Genomic DNA, 13,665 nt, shown 5'->3' with positions numbered 1-13,665 from the left:
TTCATGTCAAGCCTTTGTTTATGATGCTTGCTTTGTTATTTTCTCATCCTGCTTTAAACATTGCTCTGAGGTTTCATAGTTCTGCTTACCACTGCCCAGATTTTTCTCCTTCTTGTGGCTAGTGGCGTATAAACATTGAGTGTGCCTGTGTGTGTGTGTGTGTGTGTGTGTGTGTGTGTGTTTCTTGCCTTCAGATACAGCCCCATTACCTTGGGTTTCTAAAAACTGAATGGCACTGGCTATTTATTTGAAGATGATTTTGTGCTTTGATAAGGTACTTGATTTTATTTTATTCTGTCTTCCTCATGGACAGGCTGTAAACTGTGTTACCATTTATTGGCTCTATATACTATATACCAACCAGCTTTAGGGATTAAACTATTCCTTTTTCTGGAATACATCTGTTTGCTATTAAAAAGGAAAGAAAACCAGACTCAGCATGAAGTAAACATGGCTACTTTGTTTTACAAATATGAAATAAGAATTCTGAAACAGATATGCAAAAGAGATCCCTTGGTTGGAAAGTTGTCATGCCAGAATCAAAGTCATGCTTTCTGCACTTTATAGAAGATGAAAATTCACAAGCAGAAAAATTCTAGTACTTGATAATTTCACTTCAATCCCATGAAACCTTTCTTAAGGCCCAGGATTTTTTGGCTTGGGTTGTTTTATAAAGTCTGAAGACCTAGGTTTTGTTACCCAGTACCTGGAAGCCTCATCCAGTGGATACCACCAGTATATGACAGTTAGTCACAGACAGCCATGAATAGCCTGGGGACCAGCACACTTGCTCTCTACCAAAGCATGAAGAAATGAGGAAGTTTCATGAGAGGTGGGAGTCCCAGCACAAGGCTGAAGAGTGAAGGGCAGCTTATTTCTGCAGCCTGAGATCAGACTGAAACCCAGATTGTCTAAATAAAAGGCTCTTATGTCCACCCAGCAACTTAGCTACATCAGAAGTCAAGGGGAGCAAAGCAGCGGCTGTACACCATTAGGATACATCCATCTATTCTTCTGAGAAAAATGCACATGACAAGTTCATTCCTTTCAGTTCAAAAGTTTGATCTAATTTATGTCAGTTTGGAAAGCTTACATCTTAGTTCCTTTGACCGATTTGGTTCTAAAAATCTATCAACATGGTCAGTGTAATGTCTACTGCATTCAGTTTTGTTCTGTTCTGACTCTAGTGTGAACAGATAAAATCACAGTGCACTAGCAGTGGTCCTCCAGCAGCTATAGATAGTGAGTGAAATGTGCAAAGGAAAATATACTGAGACTAGGATGTGTACTCCAGAGCTTCACAGGATCAGCCAGGTAGGATAAATTTGATATTGTTTTCTCTAACAACACAGTTGCTTTCTGTATCTTATTTTTTCCTCAAAATTAAATCAGTAAAAATGCCAGTGTTTCCCAGTGATTTGATCTTAAGGGATGGGCACGGTCCTCATCTTATTGGTGTGCTTGGACCTATCTCCCTGTTTCTACTCTTCCTTTTTCAGGCAGAGCTAATGTGTTTTGGCTTCATCAAAATTTGAATGCATTCATTTTTCTCTTGTGTTCAGAATCTCTTTTGCACAGCAAGTCATATAGATGTGTGTGTGTGTGTGTGTGTGTGTGTGTGTGTGTGTGTGTGAAAGCCCTAATTCCAAAATTCAGTCTTTCGAAGCATAATCTCACTGACAGACTGAAGCCAACATTCATAAAATAATCATATTGTTTCCTTCTGATCAAGAGAAAAGTATTTCTTTGATACCTTGAAGGGGAGCAGAAGTGTCCTTTCTCTTTTATTTGGGCACAGAGAAGGGGTCCCTACAAGTTGCAGTTTAGGGATTGTTAGAAAATTCCAGGGGAATATGCTTCTGTTAACATATTAACTTGCATATTCCATTCATTAATGAGTTTACACCAACTAGATATTGCAGCAATGATGCTTTCAAAAGGGACTAGATACCAATATCTAAACAAAGCAGAAAGACACAGACCCTCTGAACAGTAAATGAATATTTTTTTTTCTTTTGGCATATTAAATCTTTAGCAACTGAGGGCAGTGCATAAAAGTTGAAGTACCCCAAAGTTAGTTGCATTTTACAATATGTATCACCTTCATCGAGATTCTCCTGAAGCTCACAACTGGAATTTCAAGCTTAAAGTTATGAGATGACTTGCTTAGTGAGAAAATAAGTAACAATGACCGTCTGTATTTGTATTAACATTACTCCTTTTAGTGACTTTCAAACATACCCAAGGACCTCTTCATTTTTAACACAAACAGGAAGCTGGTAGGGGAGGGCCCATCCTCTCCTTTCTCAGTGTGATACACTGGCAGTTGGAGAAGGAATCCCGCCCTCAGTCTCTGTAAAGTTCAACTGAAAACATGCAGGTCCACAGATGCAAATGTCTCCCCATTCTGCCTCTGCAGGATGGATGTCTTTAGTGGGCAGATGAAATGGTGGAGAGCGAGCCATCCAGGAAACCAAGGCTATGTTAGATATTGATGTTTCTCTTTACCTTGGTTTATTTTTTACTCTATGCCTTTTAAGACACTGTGAGCAATTCTGCCAACCGAAACCAGCCTTCAAATTAATGCATGTATAAATGTGAATAATTTCCCCTTTGCATTTAGTTTAACTATATGTATTGCAAAATGGAAGAGAAAATCAGTAAAAGCTCAGATTTATTCTAAACTACCCCTCTTGATACGAGAAATGTATAAAAGTGAAATACCAGTAGTTTTCCTTTTGGCTTAAAGTAGCATTTTCCAGGATGTTATTAAATTATCTCCACATTAATAAACTTAAGTAGTACTAAAATACATTAAGCTAAGACATGTCAGATCAGAATGAGCAATCAAATTATGTTTAGTTGTAATGCATATCCATGGAAGATATTGCATGAATATATTTAATACACAGTATAGCTAGAATCAGAAAAGTAATGTGAGTAATTAAATGGTAAACCTACTTTAACTTTACTTTGCTTGTAGGGAACAGGGTCCCTCTCTGCAGATGTGCTTTTATATTAAAGAGACAATGTCAAATCCTAGACGTTTGAACACAGTATTAATGTTCTGTACTGCTGATGGAGGTAAAGTGAACATTCATCTCCATAAGTCATCTCCATGTTTTCTGTCTTACAGATAGGCAATTGACATAGATCCACTCATTATTTATTAACTGGTAGAATTTTACAACTTAACACATGTAATCTATAGAAATCCAACAAATTCAATAGCAAAATTTTATAAAATTTGTTTATAAAACACCAAGACTTATTCAGCCACACAAGGTCTGAGGAAAATACGTCTTCAGAAGACAGATGATTCAATATCTTAAATAATTAGTTGCTACTTACCCCCTACTGAGAACCAAGGAAACAAACAAAAAATTCTATTGTTGATAGAATTTCCTAATTGTTTTCTTTGTTGTTTGTTATACTAAATATATTCTGGTCTAGCCCCAGCAGGAATAATCTGATCAGCAAGAGCATGCCCAGTCTCCTGGTTCAATACATACAGTCACTGCAATAATTTCTAGTCTTACATCTAAAATTGTTTTATGTGACAGGAAAGAGTATCATGTGATAACTTAATGGAATGGAATTGGTTACCTTGTTTTGTCTTTAGTCTTGTTTCTGTTTTAATTAATTAATTAATTAATTAATTAATTAATTAATTTTTAGGACAGGGTTTCTAGGCTGTCCTTGAACTCACTCTGCAGGCTCACAGAGACTACCTGCATCTGCCTCAGAAGGACTGGGATTAAAGGTTTCCACCACCATGCCCAGTTCCTGATTTTTAACAAGTGGCATCCCTAGGAACCTAGGATCATGTTTGTATTGTGTCCTTTGTTTGACAGCATGTCATGAATTCCCCACACTAGACTTCCAAAAACATCATTCAGAAAGCCTCAAACTCAAAGGAAGGAAAAGCACCTTACTGAAAATTTCCCTTCAACTTCAAAACAGTAAGATTTTTTTAAAGCTTCTCCAAAATTTTGTGTTTCTGTAGCTGACTTCACAACTATATTATCAGTTAAACTTCCTGATGCGAGGCCACGTAAGCACCTAATGTAGCCAGTGAGAAAAGAAAAGACAATCGCTCCCCTTATGCTTTGGATGCTGTCCTACAGTACTGCCACCCTTTAGTAGAGTTTTGTTTAGTTATTACAACTATCTCTCTGTAAATGACATTTGGGATTATTTAAGATTATGTTGTAATCCTTTTAATCCTTGGTGCTTTAAATTTCAGGCTAAAGACCAAAGAGCAAACCAGCACTTAGCAGAAATGTTTAAAACATGTGATTTGTGCATAAATCTTTTTGCCCAGGCTCTCGCCGATGAAGACCTGGCATTGCTTTTAGTTAACTAAGAAAACTTGTCCAAAGTTCATCCTAAATTACTCACTGGCTAAATGCTTTCTCAAGCTACATCAAAATTGTGATGGTCCATGATTTCCCCCTTTCTGAAGAATTAAACAAAGTTAGAGGGATGGACATTGACTAATTTAGTTTAGAATTTGCATGGTTCTTTCCTAAGTGCAAAGCTTGCTTGTGTGTGAGTGTGTGTGTGTGTGTGTGTGTGTGTGTGTGTGTGTGTGTGTTTGCAAATGCTCACTGCTTTTTCTAAGATCAAGTAATTCAATATAAATGTACACCTAATAATGCTTTAAAGATGTATTTATACATTCTTTGACACCTGTGATTACAAGTCCTAGATCATGTACTATAGAAGAGAACAGCACTTTATAAAATGGTACTTGGTATTGAACAATGCCTATCAGACAGAAGTAGATTCTGTTCCAAAATAGGCAGAGGTTCCTGGTCTCAGAAAGTGAATATCATTTTGATTTACCAAGAGTTACTACATACTAAAGCTATAATTTTGTCTCTATGATATTAGCATGAACTATTAGAAGAAGCCTGAATCCACACTGGGTTTGATGGAAATTTGACTGTAAATAAAACTTGGATTTTGTTAAATACAGAAAATGAACAAGTCAGATTTCTAAAAAGTACAAACAGTGAATGAAAAATATTTCATTTTTCTGTATCAAAAAATGTGTGCTCCCAGCATATCTCAGGCACTCACAATTTTTTGTTTGTTTTCCCATTCATTTCAAGTTTGACTTCTCTATAGACATGATAATTATGTGGTATATAATTGCCAATCCATCAACTTTTTAAAGACAGATTTCAAATTTTAAATTATTTCTAATTTTGCTCTTCTTTGATTCTTCTGGAACTAAAAATCTCAATAGTCATTTGCTGTCTGTAATCTATAATTCATAGGCTGAGATTGAATATCAAGCCTAATTCAAACTTGGAATCCTAAAACTATTTTTGATGTGATACCTCAGCTAAAGTTAGAAGGATCTTTTTCAGTCGGGAAGAAACGTTTCATTATTCAGTAGGTAAGGAGACCCTTACATGCACTCAAACACCCACCCATGCCTTAATACCATGTTTTTGAGATATAATCATGTTTATTCTGATCAGCTGAGAGTTATCCCAGCTAATGTAGCTAATCAAATATTGATGCACGTCATCTGGACTTAGTTGTCTGGCAAATTCTTCCCAATGCTTCTTTGTTAACAGAACTATAAAAATAATTTGTTATTCTGCTCAAACAGCTGACTGTTCTGATCTACTCTATGGATGTATATTAGTAAGTTTTACCTAAGCTCATGGCAAGTCAGATGATTTATCCACAATGAATGAACAGAAAATGATACCAGAATTTTCCTTTAACTTTGCTCTTCATAATATCTTTATAATAACTGTGGTGATATATTGTGTACCCTAATAAACTTGCATGAGGATCAGAGGACAGAGCCAGCCACTAGATTAGCCATAGAGGTCAGGTGGTGGCTGGCGGCACACACCCTTAATCCTATCACTTGGGAAGCAGAGATCCATCTGGATCTCTGTGAGTTCAAGGTCACACTATAAACAGAGCCACGAAACTGGCACACACCTTTAATCCCATACTGGGAAGCACACATGCCTTTGATCCCAGGAAGTGATGTCTGGGCAGAGAAAAGTATATAAGGCATGAGGAAACAGGAACTCATTCTCTCTAGACTGAGGATTTCACAGAGGTAAGAACTAGTGGCTGGTTGCATCTGATCTTTCAGGTTTTTTATTAAAAGACCATCTAAGATACAAACAAAAAATAACCTTTTATTTCTATATACAAAACTATCAGGAATTTATTCACCTATGATCTATATATCATCTATCTATCTATCTATCTATCTATCTATCTATCTATCTATTTACATATTTACCCACCTACCAATCACCTGTCTAAATACTGACAGCCCAAGGCCCCATGAATTATTCAGTTATATTACAAACAAAAATAGATGACAAGAATTTTCAAGCCACTAAATTTGTAAAAGGCGAAATAGACGTCAATGTCATTGGAAGAACCTGTGTTCAGAAGTACATATATTTTAATAAATTAGAAATTACAAAAGAATGAACATTAACAGTATTTCAAAATGCTAAGGACAACATACATCATCATTTGTGTATCAGAGTTAACAGCAGCATCATTTTTGGTCTAATTGAAACTTTAAAGAGATAGATGCAGAAAGACTGGCCTCAAAGATCTAAGAAATGTTCCATTGTACAAACATTATGTTCTTAAAATTGTACTTGATCTTTTTCTTTTACAACTTTATTAATTGGGGGACCCACAAATATGTAAGCCTACAACATTTAGCTTATTTGACTATGCCCTAGACCAGTGTTTTCCAGCCATAAAATTATTTTCGTTGTTACTTCAAAATTGTAGTTTGCTGCTGTTATGAACCATAGTGTAAATATTGTTTGGAGATAGAGGTTTCCCAAGGGGTCGTGACTCAGAGGTTGGGAATCACTGTCTTAGATGGTCAGAGACTAGAATTGTGACCTTTATGTTTTATTATTAGTGTCAGAATAACACCAAGAGAAAGAGATCAGAGGAGAGGATTATTTTTACTGATCCTTACCTTCTCAATCTCAAATAAAGTTCATTTTATTATGTATACCTTGATTCTCTAAATAATCTGCCATTTGGTTTGAGATCACCACCCTCTCCATGTGCCTGCCTGCCTGCCTGCCTCCTTCCTTCCTTCCTCTTTCTTTTTTAAAATTTTATTTTTAGTTGACAGATGATAATTATATCTATCCTTTCACTTAATTTTTGGTTAAAAACATCTCTATATTTAAGTAGAGTAAAACTAGAAACAGAAAGATAATTTCTTCTAGGACATGTATAGTTTTTTTTCTTTTTAAATCTGAATAGACTTGAATTACTTTAATACATCTGAATAAGTTCCTGGAGGAAGTAATCCGTACTGGACGTGCTGGAAGTGAATTATTGCCCCTCATATGAACAGAAGCGGGACAGGCAACCCACCTATACTACTATAAGATCCTTATACTGAGTTCATCAATGTTTTTGTTACATAATAACTTTTTCTTAAAAAGTAGAATTACTGCAGAAAATATTTAATATTAATCAATATTAATCCATTTCCTTCACTCCTAAATGAAATAATTCTAAAATAAAACAAAATTGAAAATTTAAACATTGTATATCACCTAAAATGGAAAAACAGATCGAACTTATAATCTGAAATAATTGCTAAATAATTGCTTAAAATCATGTCAAATAATGATTATCAAATGGTAACATCCCATATGAAATACCAAAGTTTCTGATTTTCAGTCATTCAAGGATTTTGTGGTTTATTTTACACTCAGTGGAATATGATTATGATTGTTTATCAATCATAGCAATTTTTCTTCCCAAAGTGAAAATATTCAATATAAAAGGATCTGCTATAAATTTTATTATTAATTAAATTTGTGCCTTGACAACTTCTTACATGTATGTAATGCATTCTGATTTCTCTCTCAGTTCCCTTTCATATCTCCTTGCCATCCCCACCAGGCTGCTATGCTCTCCCCTGCTCCTTACTTCTGCTAGTAAGTTTTCAATGACTGGAGGCAGGAAGGACAATGAGTCAGAATAGCTTATAATTAGTGAATCTTAATTTGTGTATGTTTGAGAATGCCCTGTCACATCTATTTAAGCAAAGCATTCTAGGTTGGCACCCCAAACAACTTTCAAATACATCGCAAAATTCAATGACGTTGTAAAATAATCGACACACAGCATCTATTTTTTTGTTTAGATAGTAACCAGTCATCAGGGAAAAACACAAAATAAACCCATGGTTCCACCAGGAAAAGTAGAGAGTCAGTCTTTCATAATGACCTTCAGACAAGTAGTTCATGCACATGAAAACATCCCAGGAAGGTAGTCTTATTCTGATTACCCAAGAGAGCTCCAGTTCAGAGGAAACAGGAATAAATTGAGTACGTGTGGCATTCCTACCTGAAAGACACTCTTTCTGCTTGATTTCTCCTTGGCCCATTCTATCTGTGCACCACATAAATCCACACTTTCTGCTTTGTGCCTGGATTTCTGTAAACAAAAATGAAATAAGAATAAAGATCACAGAGCATTGAAGAAGCATGTCAGAGAAAATAGGTTCACTGAGTTAGAGGTTATATACATGTAAGACATAAAGCCTCTCTTTTGTGCTTCCCAGGGGAAACCTAATCCATGGACTTTTACTTAGGGTTTTATAATTTTAATACTCTAAAATTAGAAGCATAGTTTAAAAAACACATTTCATTACCGACAATAAAAGGATCAATACGTATATCAATGATTTGATATAATGTTAAAGAAACTTGAAGATATGATTTTCCATCCTGTATAATATTGCTAGTCAGTGATGGGCAAGAAAAAATTAAGTAATATACTTGTTAGACCTAAAATTAAAAGAAAAATCATAATGTAATGTAAGAAGTTCTAGTTTTACTTTTGTGGCATAGTGAAATTACTTAGAACCTAGCTACATCATCTTGAAATCAAAGCAAACAGATTTGGTTTAATCTCAAACTCTCCTCAAGTGTTTACATTTTGTATGTTAACAAAGCAAATCCAAAACGTGTCAACAATGTTCTTTTTAGAAATCACATTTTAGTTGGACATGGTCACACATATCTTTAATCCCAGCACTTAGAAGGCAGAAGCAGGCTGATCTCTGTGAATTAAAGGCCAGTCTGGTCTACATAGTGAGACATGGTCTTAAAATAATAGTAAGAAGAAAAAGATCCACATTTTAGACTTTAGGAGTACATGTGTAAATTTTATGTAATAAAGTTAATTTATTTAATAAATAGATCATAGTATTTGCTTTCTTTTATACAAAGTACATGATAAATGAAAGTCATTTCACTTTAGAAATTCCTAATAACCAGCCTAATTTCATTTGACTCATAGTAAATAACATCTACGTAAGTTTAAATTCACACTACTTCACATGTTACATAAAGCCTTTTTTTGGACATTTCTTTACTATTTTCCAAGGAGGTACTGTATAGAAATACTTTTCAACAATTTTCATGTGCTTTAGGCTACTCTCGGTTTCTTTACTAAGAAATTCAATAATTTCATAATTTTTTTCCCTACAGAACATCCTGTACATTTAGTATAGAGATATTTTAGGCAACTTTCAATGTCAAGAACTTTAAGCCCACACTTGAAATTAGAAATGTAAAGATGTTAAAAGATATTTTCTCTACATACTTGTTGCCTCATAACCACTATGTCCAATTTTATTAGTTTTAAAAAAATCTAACATAGGAGTGGCAGAAGATTTTCTGTGTTTTTTTACTCCTATGGTAAAATAGGAGATGTTTGCATCTCAGCAACTAAAGTAAGTGTATGAACTTGTGTGTGTGTGTCTGTGTGTCTGTATGTCTATATGTCTGTGGGTGTGCACCCACATGAGCATAATTTTTCTGCAGGAAAAAATTCACCTGGTTGGGTAGCAGTCCACAGTGTGTCTTTCAATTATATTCAGCAGGAGCTCTGTAGGAAACCCTTTACAATCAGCCATGCCCCTTAAAACTATTGCAATCAGTGAGTTTCACAGGTTCACACCATAGTGACACCCAGGCTGTCACTACTCTAGATCTCACGAAGAAAAACCAACAAGTTGCTTCCTGTAGAGTTGGTTAAATTATATCATACTCAGAACCAACAATAATCATTAAGGGAAAAAAACTTAAGGTTTTGTTTCCCCTAAATAATGCAATGGGGTAGGAGAGGTGGTGGTAGAATTACATTTTATAAGAAGCACTTTGCTTATATCAAGCATTTCTTTAACTAGCATCTCCCTATGACTAGGCTATCTTTTAATCCTTTTAATAGTCTGAGGCAGTTATCATTATTACTTCTGTGTTATAGGTTATAAGGTATGTCAGAATAATTCTGGTATGTGGAAGGTTACCAAGGCAAACAGCTTAAAGGGGTCTGCATTAACTTACTCATTTTAAACAATTTCACGTTATTTTATGTGTTTTGAGTTTTTTGCCTGCATGTATGCCTATGTCCCGCTTGCACTCCTGTGGCAAAAGAGAGTATCAGATCCTCTAGAACTAGAGTGATAGATGGTTCTGAGCCACATTATGAGGGACTTGAACTCTGGTCCTTTGGAAGATCAGCAAATACACTTAAATGCTCAGCCATCTCTCTGTCACCAAAGGTCAGAATTTAAATGCAACTAGAGTCACTGTCTTCTTTGTGCAGTGCTAGAGATCAAACATGGAGCTTTGTTCATGCATAGGCAAGTTACTCTACCACAGAGACGTAGTCTAGGGGTTGGCCTTTCTGTATGCTGTGAATGTGTGTTGTTGCTACCTTTGGTTAAAAAAGAAGCTGTTTTGGCCTATGACATGACAGGTCATAGCCAAGCAGGAAATCCAAACAAATACAAGGGAGAAGAAATGTGGAGTCAGGGAAGACACTAGGAACCGCAGGGGTAGCAAGATTTAATAGAACACAGGCAAAGCCATGAGACATACGGCGATACATGGATTAATTTAAGATGTAACAGCTAGCTAACAGTAAGCCTGAGCCATTGACCAAATAGTTTGTAATTAATATTAAGCCTCTGAAATATTATTTTATAAGCTGCTGTGGGGCCAGGCAGGACACAGGAAAGCTTCCAGTTACAGATGTATGCACAACTCCCAAAGTCTGTTGTTAACCACCATGTATGTAGTCCTTGAAATTGGAATTATCACTGGGGTGATACTTAGGATAAAATACATCGGAATTTGGAGAAAACTGTTCCTCACTCATTAGACTGCAGAATACGCATTGATCTTGTTTTCATCCTCTCTACTAAACTGGTCTTGCTGGCGATCCTTCATCCCTTTATCATCTTTATGTATACTACCTACACTGCTCCCAGATCTTCAAAGAGCTTGCTCTTTTACATCAGCTCCCTACTAAAGGCACCTTGTCACCAGTGGTTTTTGAACCCAATGGAAAGTGGCTGTCTCCCAGCATCCCTGGAGACCTCATACCCTAATTCTCACTTCACTTCACTTCTACCTGAAAGTAACACATATTATTTTTATCTGTGTTTCTCCCTTAGAACTGAGCTTCCTCAACTTGGGGCTTGTTTGCCTTTTCCTTCACTGTTTTTCCCAATATATGGAACAATGCCTGGCATGCACTTGCTGTTCAGTGAATATTTACTGAATTCTGAATGAAGAAAAATATCAACATGCAACTAACTTTTCTGCTTTGGAGGGAAGTCTTGAGTATCTTAAAATTTTGTTTTACATGAATTAAGAATTCTAAAATTTTTAAGAGTTAAGCAGTCATTTGTGATTTGGGAACAGTTTAATGGATTCATGAAAACTGAGAATGAATTTCATGGCATCATTCTAAACCATTCCTTGTGCAGCTCCAGTGTCAGTTTGTGAGTTAAGCTCCATCCTGAAACTCCAGGATTATGGAAAGTATTGACTGTTCCTTTAAGAATTTTATAGCTGGGGCTGAACATATGGACCACTGGATCACTAGCATATACAAGGCACTGAGTTCAATACCCAGTAACACACACACACACACACACACACACACACACACACACACACAGTGTGAGAGCAGAGGCAGAGACAGAGACAGAAATTTCCTCATTAGGAGACTTTGAAGACTCTTCTTGATTATCTATAGTCAATGGGTAAAGATCAATGTAGGTTTTCATATTCTTTACATTATTCAGCAATGCTGGTCTCTAAATGTCATCAGCATCATGAGCTAAACCCCATGACTGTGGCATCTGGTTCATACTTATTCCAATCCAAATTTCTGTCACTCCCAATCACCTCCCTTTGCTCCTCATGCCAACATACCTTTCCTGATCATGCTCTCTTTGTGTCCCAGACTCCTCATGTTCTCACTTTTCCATCTCTTCTTCAGTCCATGACTTTACTCTCCTTCTCATCTATAGAATCGACTTTGAGTTCTGCCCAGTTCCTTCCTGCTCCTGACATTCTTTCTGGTATTCTTGAAATACTCTTAGCATAGACTTTCAGTCTTCTAAGACCTTTTGGGTTTCACGTCTTTCCATGTGTAAGCCCTCATTCCTGATTCAGCAGTCACTTCAACCACCCCATCAAACACCCTGTTTCCCACCAGTCCTCTGTTCATTATCTGTCAGTCTAGAAATCTGGAAAAATAATCTTGTGGGTTCCTCAGGAGAGCAGTATCACAGATGGTGCTTGCCCTTCTCAATGGGCTGCTGACTCTGCTTAGCAATATTTTCCTGTACCTGGTTGTCATTTTCTTTTCTTTCTTGAGGCAGGTAACCTACAAAATGTTTATCCTTTCCAACTCAGCTCTATGATATGGCTTGTCCCTAGTGCCCAAAGGTTGTAGCGCTCACACACAGGTCCCCTAATTCCCATCCTTCTCAAGAACAAATTGAAGTTTTACCCTAAGTTTTTATGCATTCTTTACAATATTTTTGTGAAGCTGGTTTCAGTTACTTCAACACACATGTGAAGAAACTTGAGCAGCAAGTGGCCAAGTACCTCACACAGGCCACACACTTAGCAAGTGCCTAAGCTGAGATGTGAATTCGCTTTTATCGAATTGCATGCAGCCTGCTCTTGACAACACAGTACATAGCCTCCCTGGAATCATCATTACTTCTTCCTCCTAGTCCACTGCTCCAAAGCAGTGTACCTAATTCCTGTTTTCTATTGGTTCCTTGTAAGAGCTGACATTCATTCTCTCTCTCTCTCTCTCTCTCTCTCTCTCTCTCTCTCTCTTGCTGTGGATATTGCTCTGTGTAAATAAAGTTCTGATTGGCCAGTGGCCAGGTAGGAAGTATAGGCGGGACAAGAGAGAAGAGAATTCTGGGAAGTAGAAGGCTGGAGGGAGACACTGCCAGCCGCTGCCATGAGAAGCAACATGTAAAGACACTGGTAAGCCACACGCCATGTGGCAAAGTATAGATTAACAGAAATGGGTTAATTTAAGATAGAAGAAGTAGATAACAAGCAGCCTGCCATGGCCATACAGTTTATAAGCAATATAAGTTTCTGTGTGCTTTCTTGGTTGGGTCTGAGTGACTGTGGGACTGGCGGGTAAGAGAGATTTGTCCTGACTGTGGGCCAGGCAGGAATACTCTAACTACTCTCTCTCTCTCTCTCTCTCTCTCTCTCTCTCTCTTTCGGTTTGTCGAGACAGGATTTCTCTGTGTAGCTTTGCACCTTTCCTGGGATTCACTTGGTAGCCCAG

The 13,665-nt window shown here is 36.7% G+C and overlaps 1 protein-coding gene across 2 annotated transcripts in view; it reads right to left on the bottom strand.

The window, feature by feature from the left end:
* The window catches only part of Arhgap15 (Rho GTPase activating protein 15), a 606,350-nt gene that overhangs the window by 470,281 nt on the left and 122,404 nt on the right, over positions 1–13,665 (bottom strand). For both annotated transcript variants that reach the window (XM_036185140.1, XM_036185141.1), the window contains exon 6: positions 8,386–8,475. In XM_036185140.1, the coding sequence (XP_036041033.1) occupies positions 8,386–8,475 (90 nt within the window). The remainder of the gene's footprint in view (positions 1–8,385; positions 8,476–13,665) is intronic.

The sequence above is a fragment of the Onychomys torridus genome, chromosome 4 (genome assembly GCF_903995425.1).
Source record: "Onychomys torridus chromosome 4, mOncTor1.1, whole genome shotgun sequence".
In the NCBI taxonomy this organism is placed as follows: Eukaryota; Metazoa; Chordata; class Mammalia; order Rodentia; family Cricetidae; genus Onychomys; species Onychomys torridus.
Note: the sequence above shows the minus strand (reverse complement) of the source record. Positions and strands in the feature narration are given on the sequence as shown.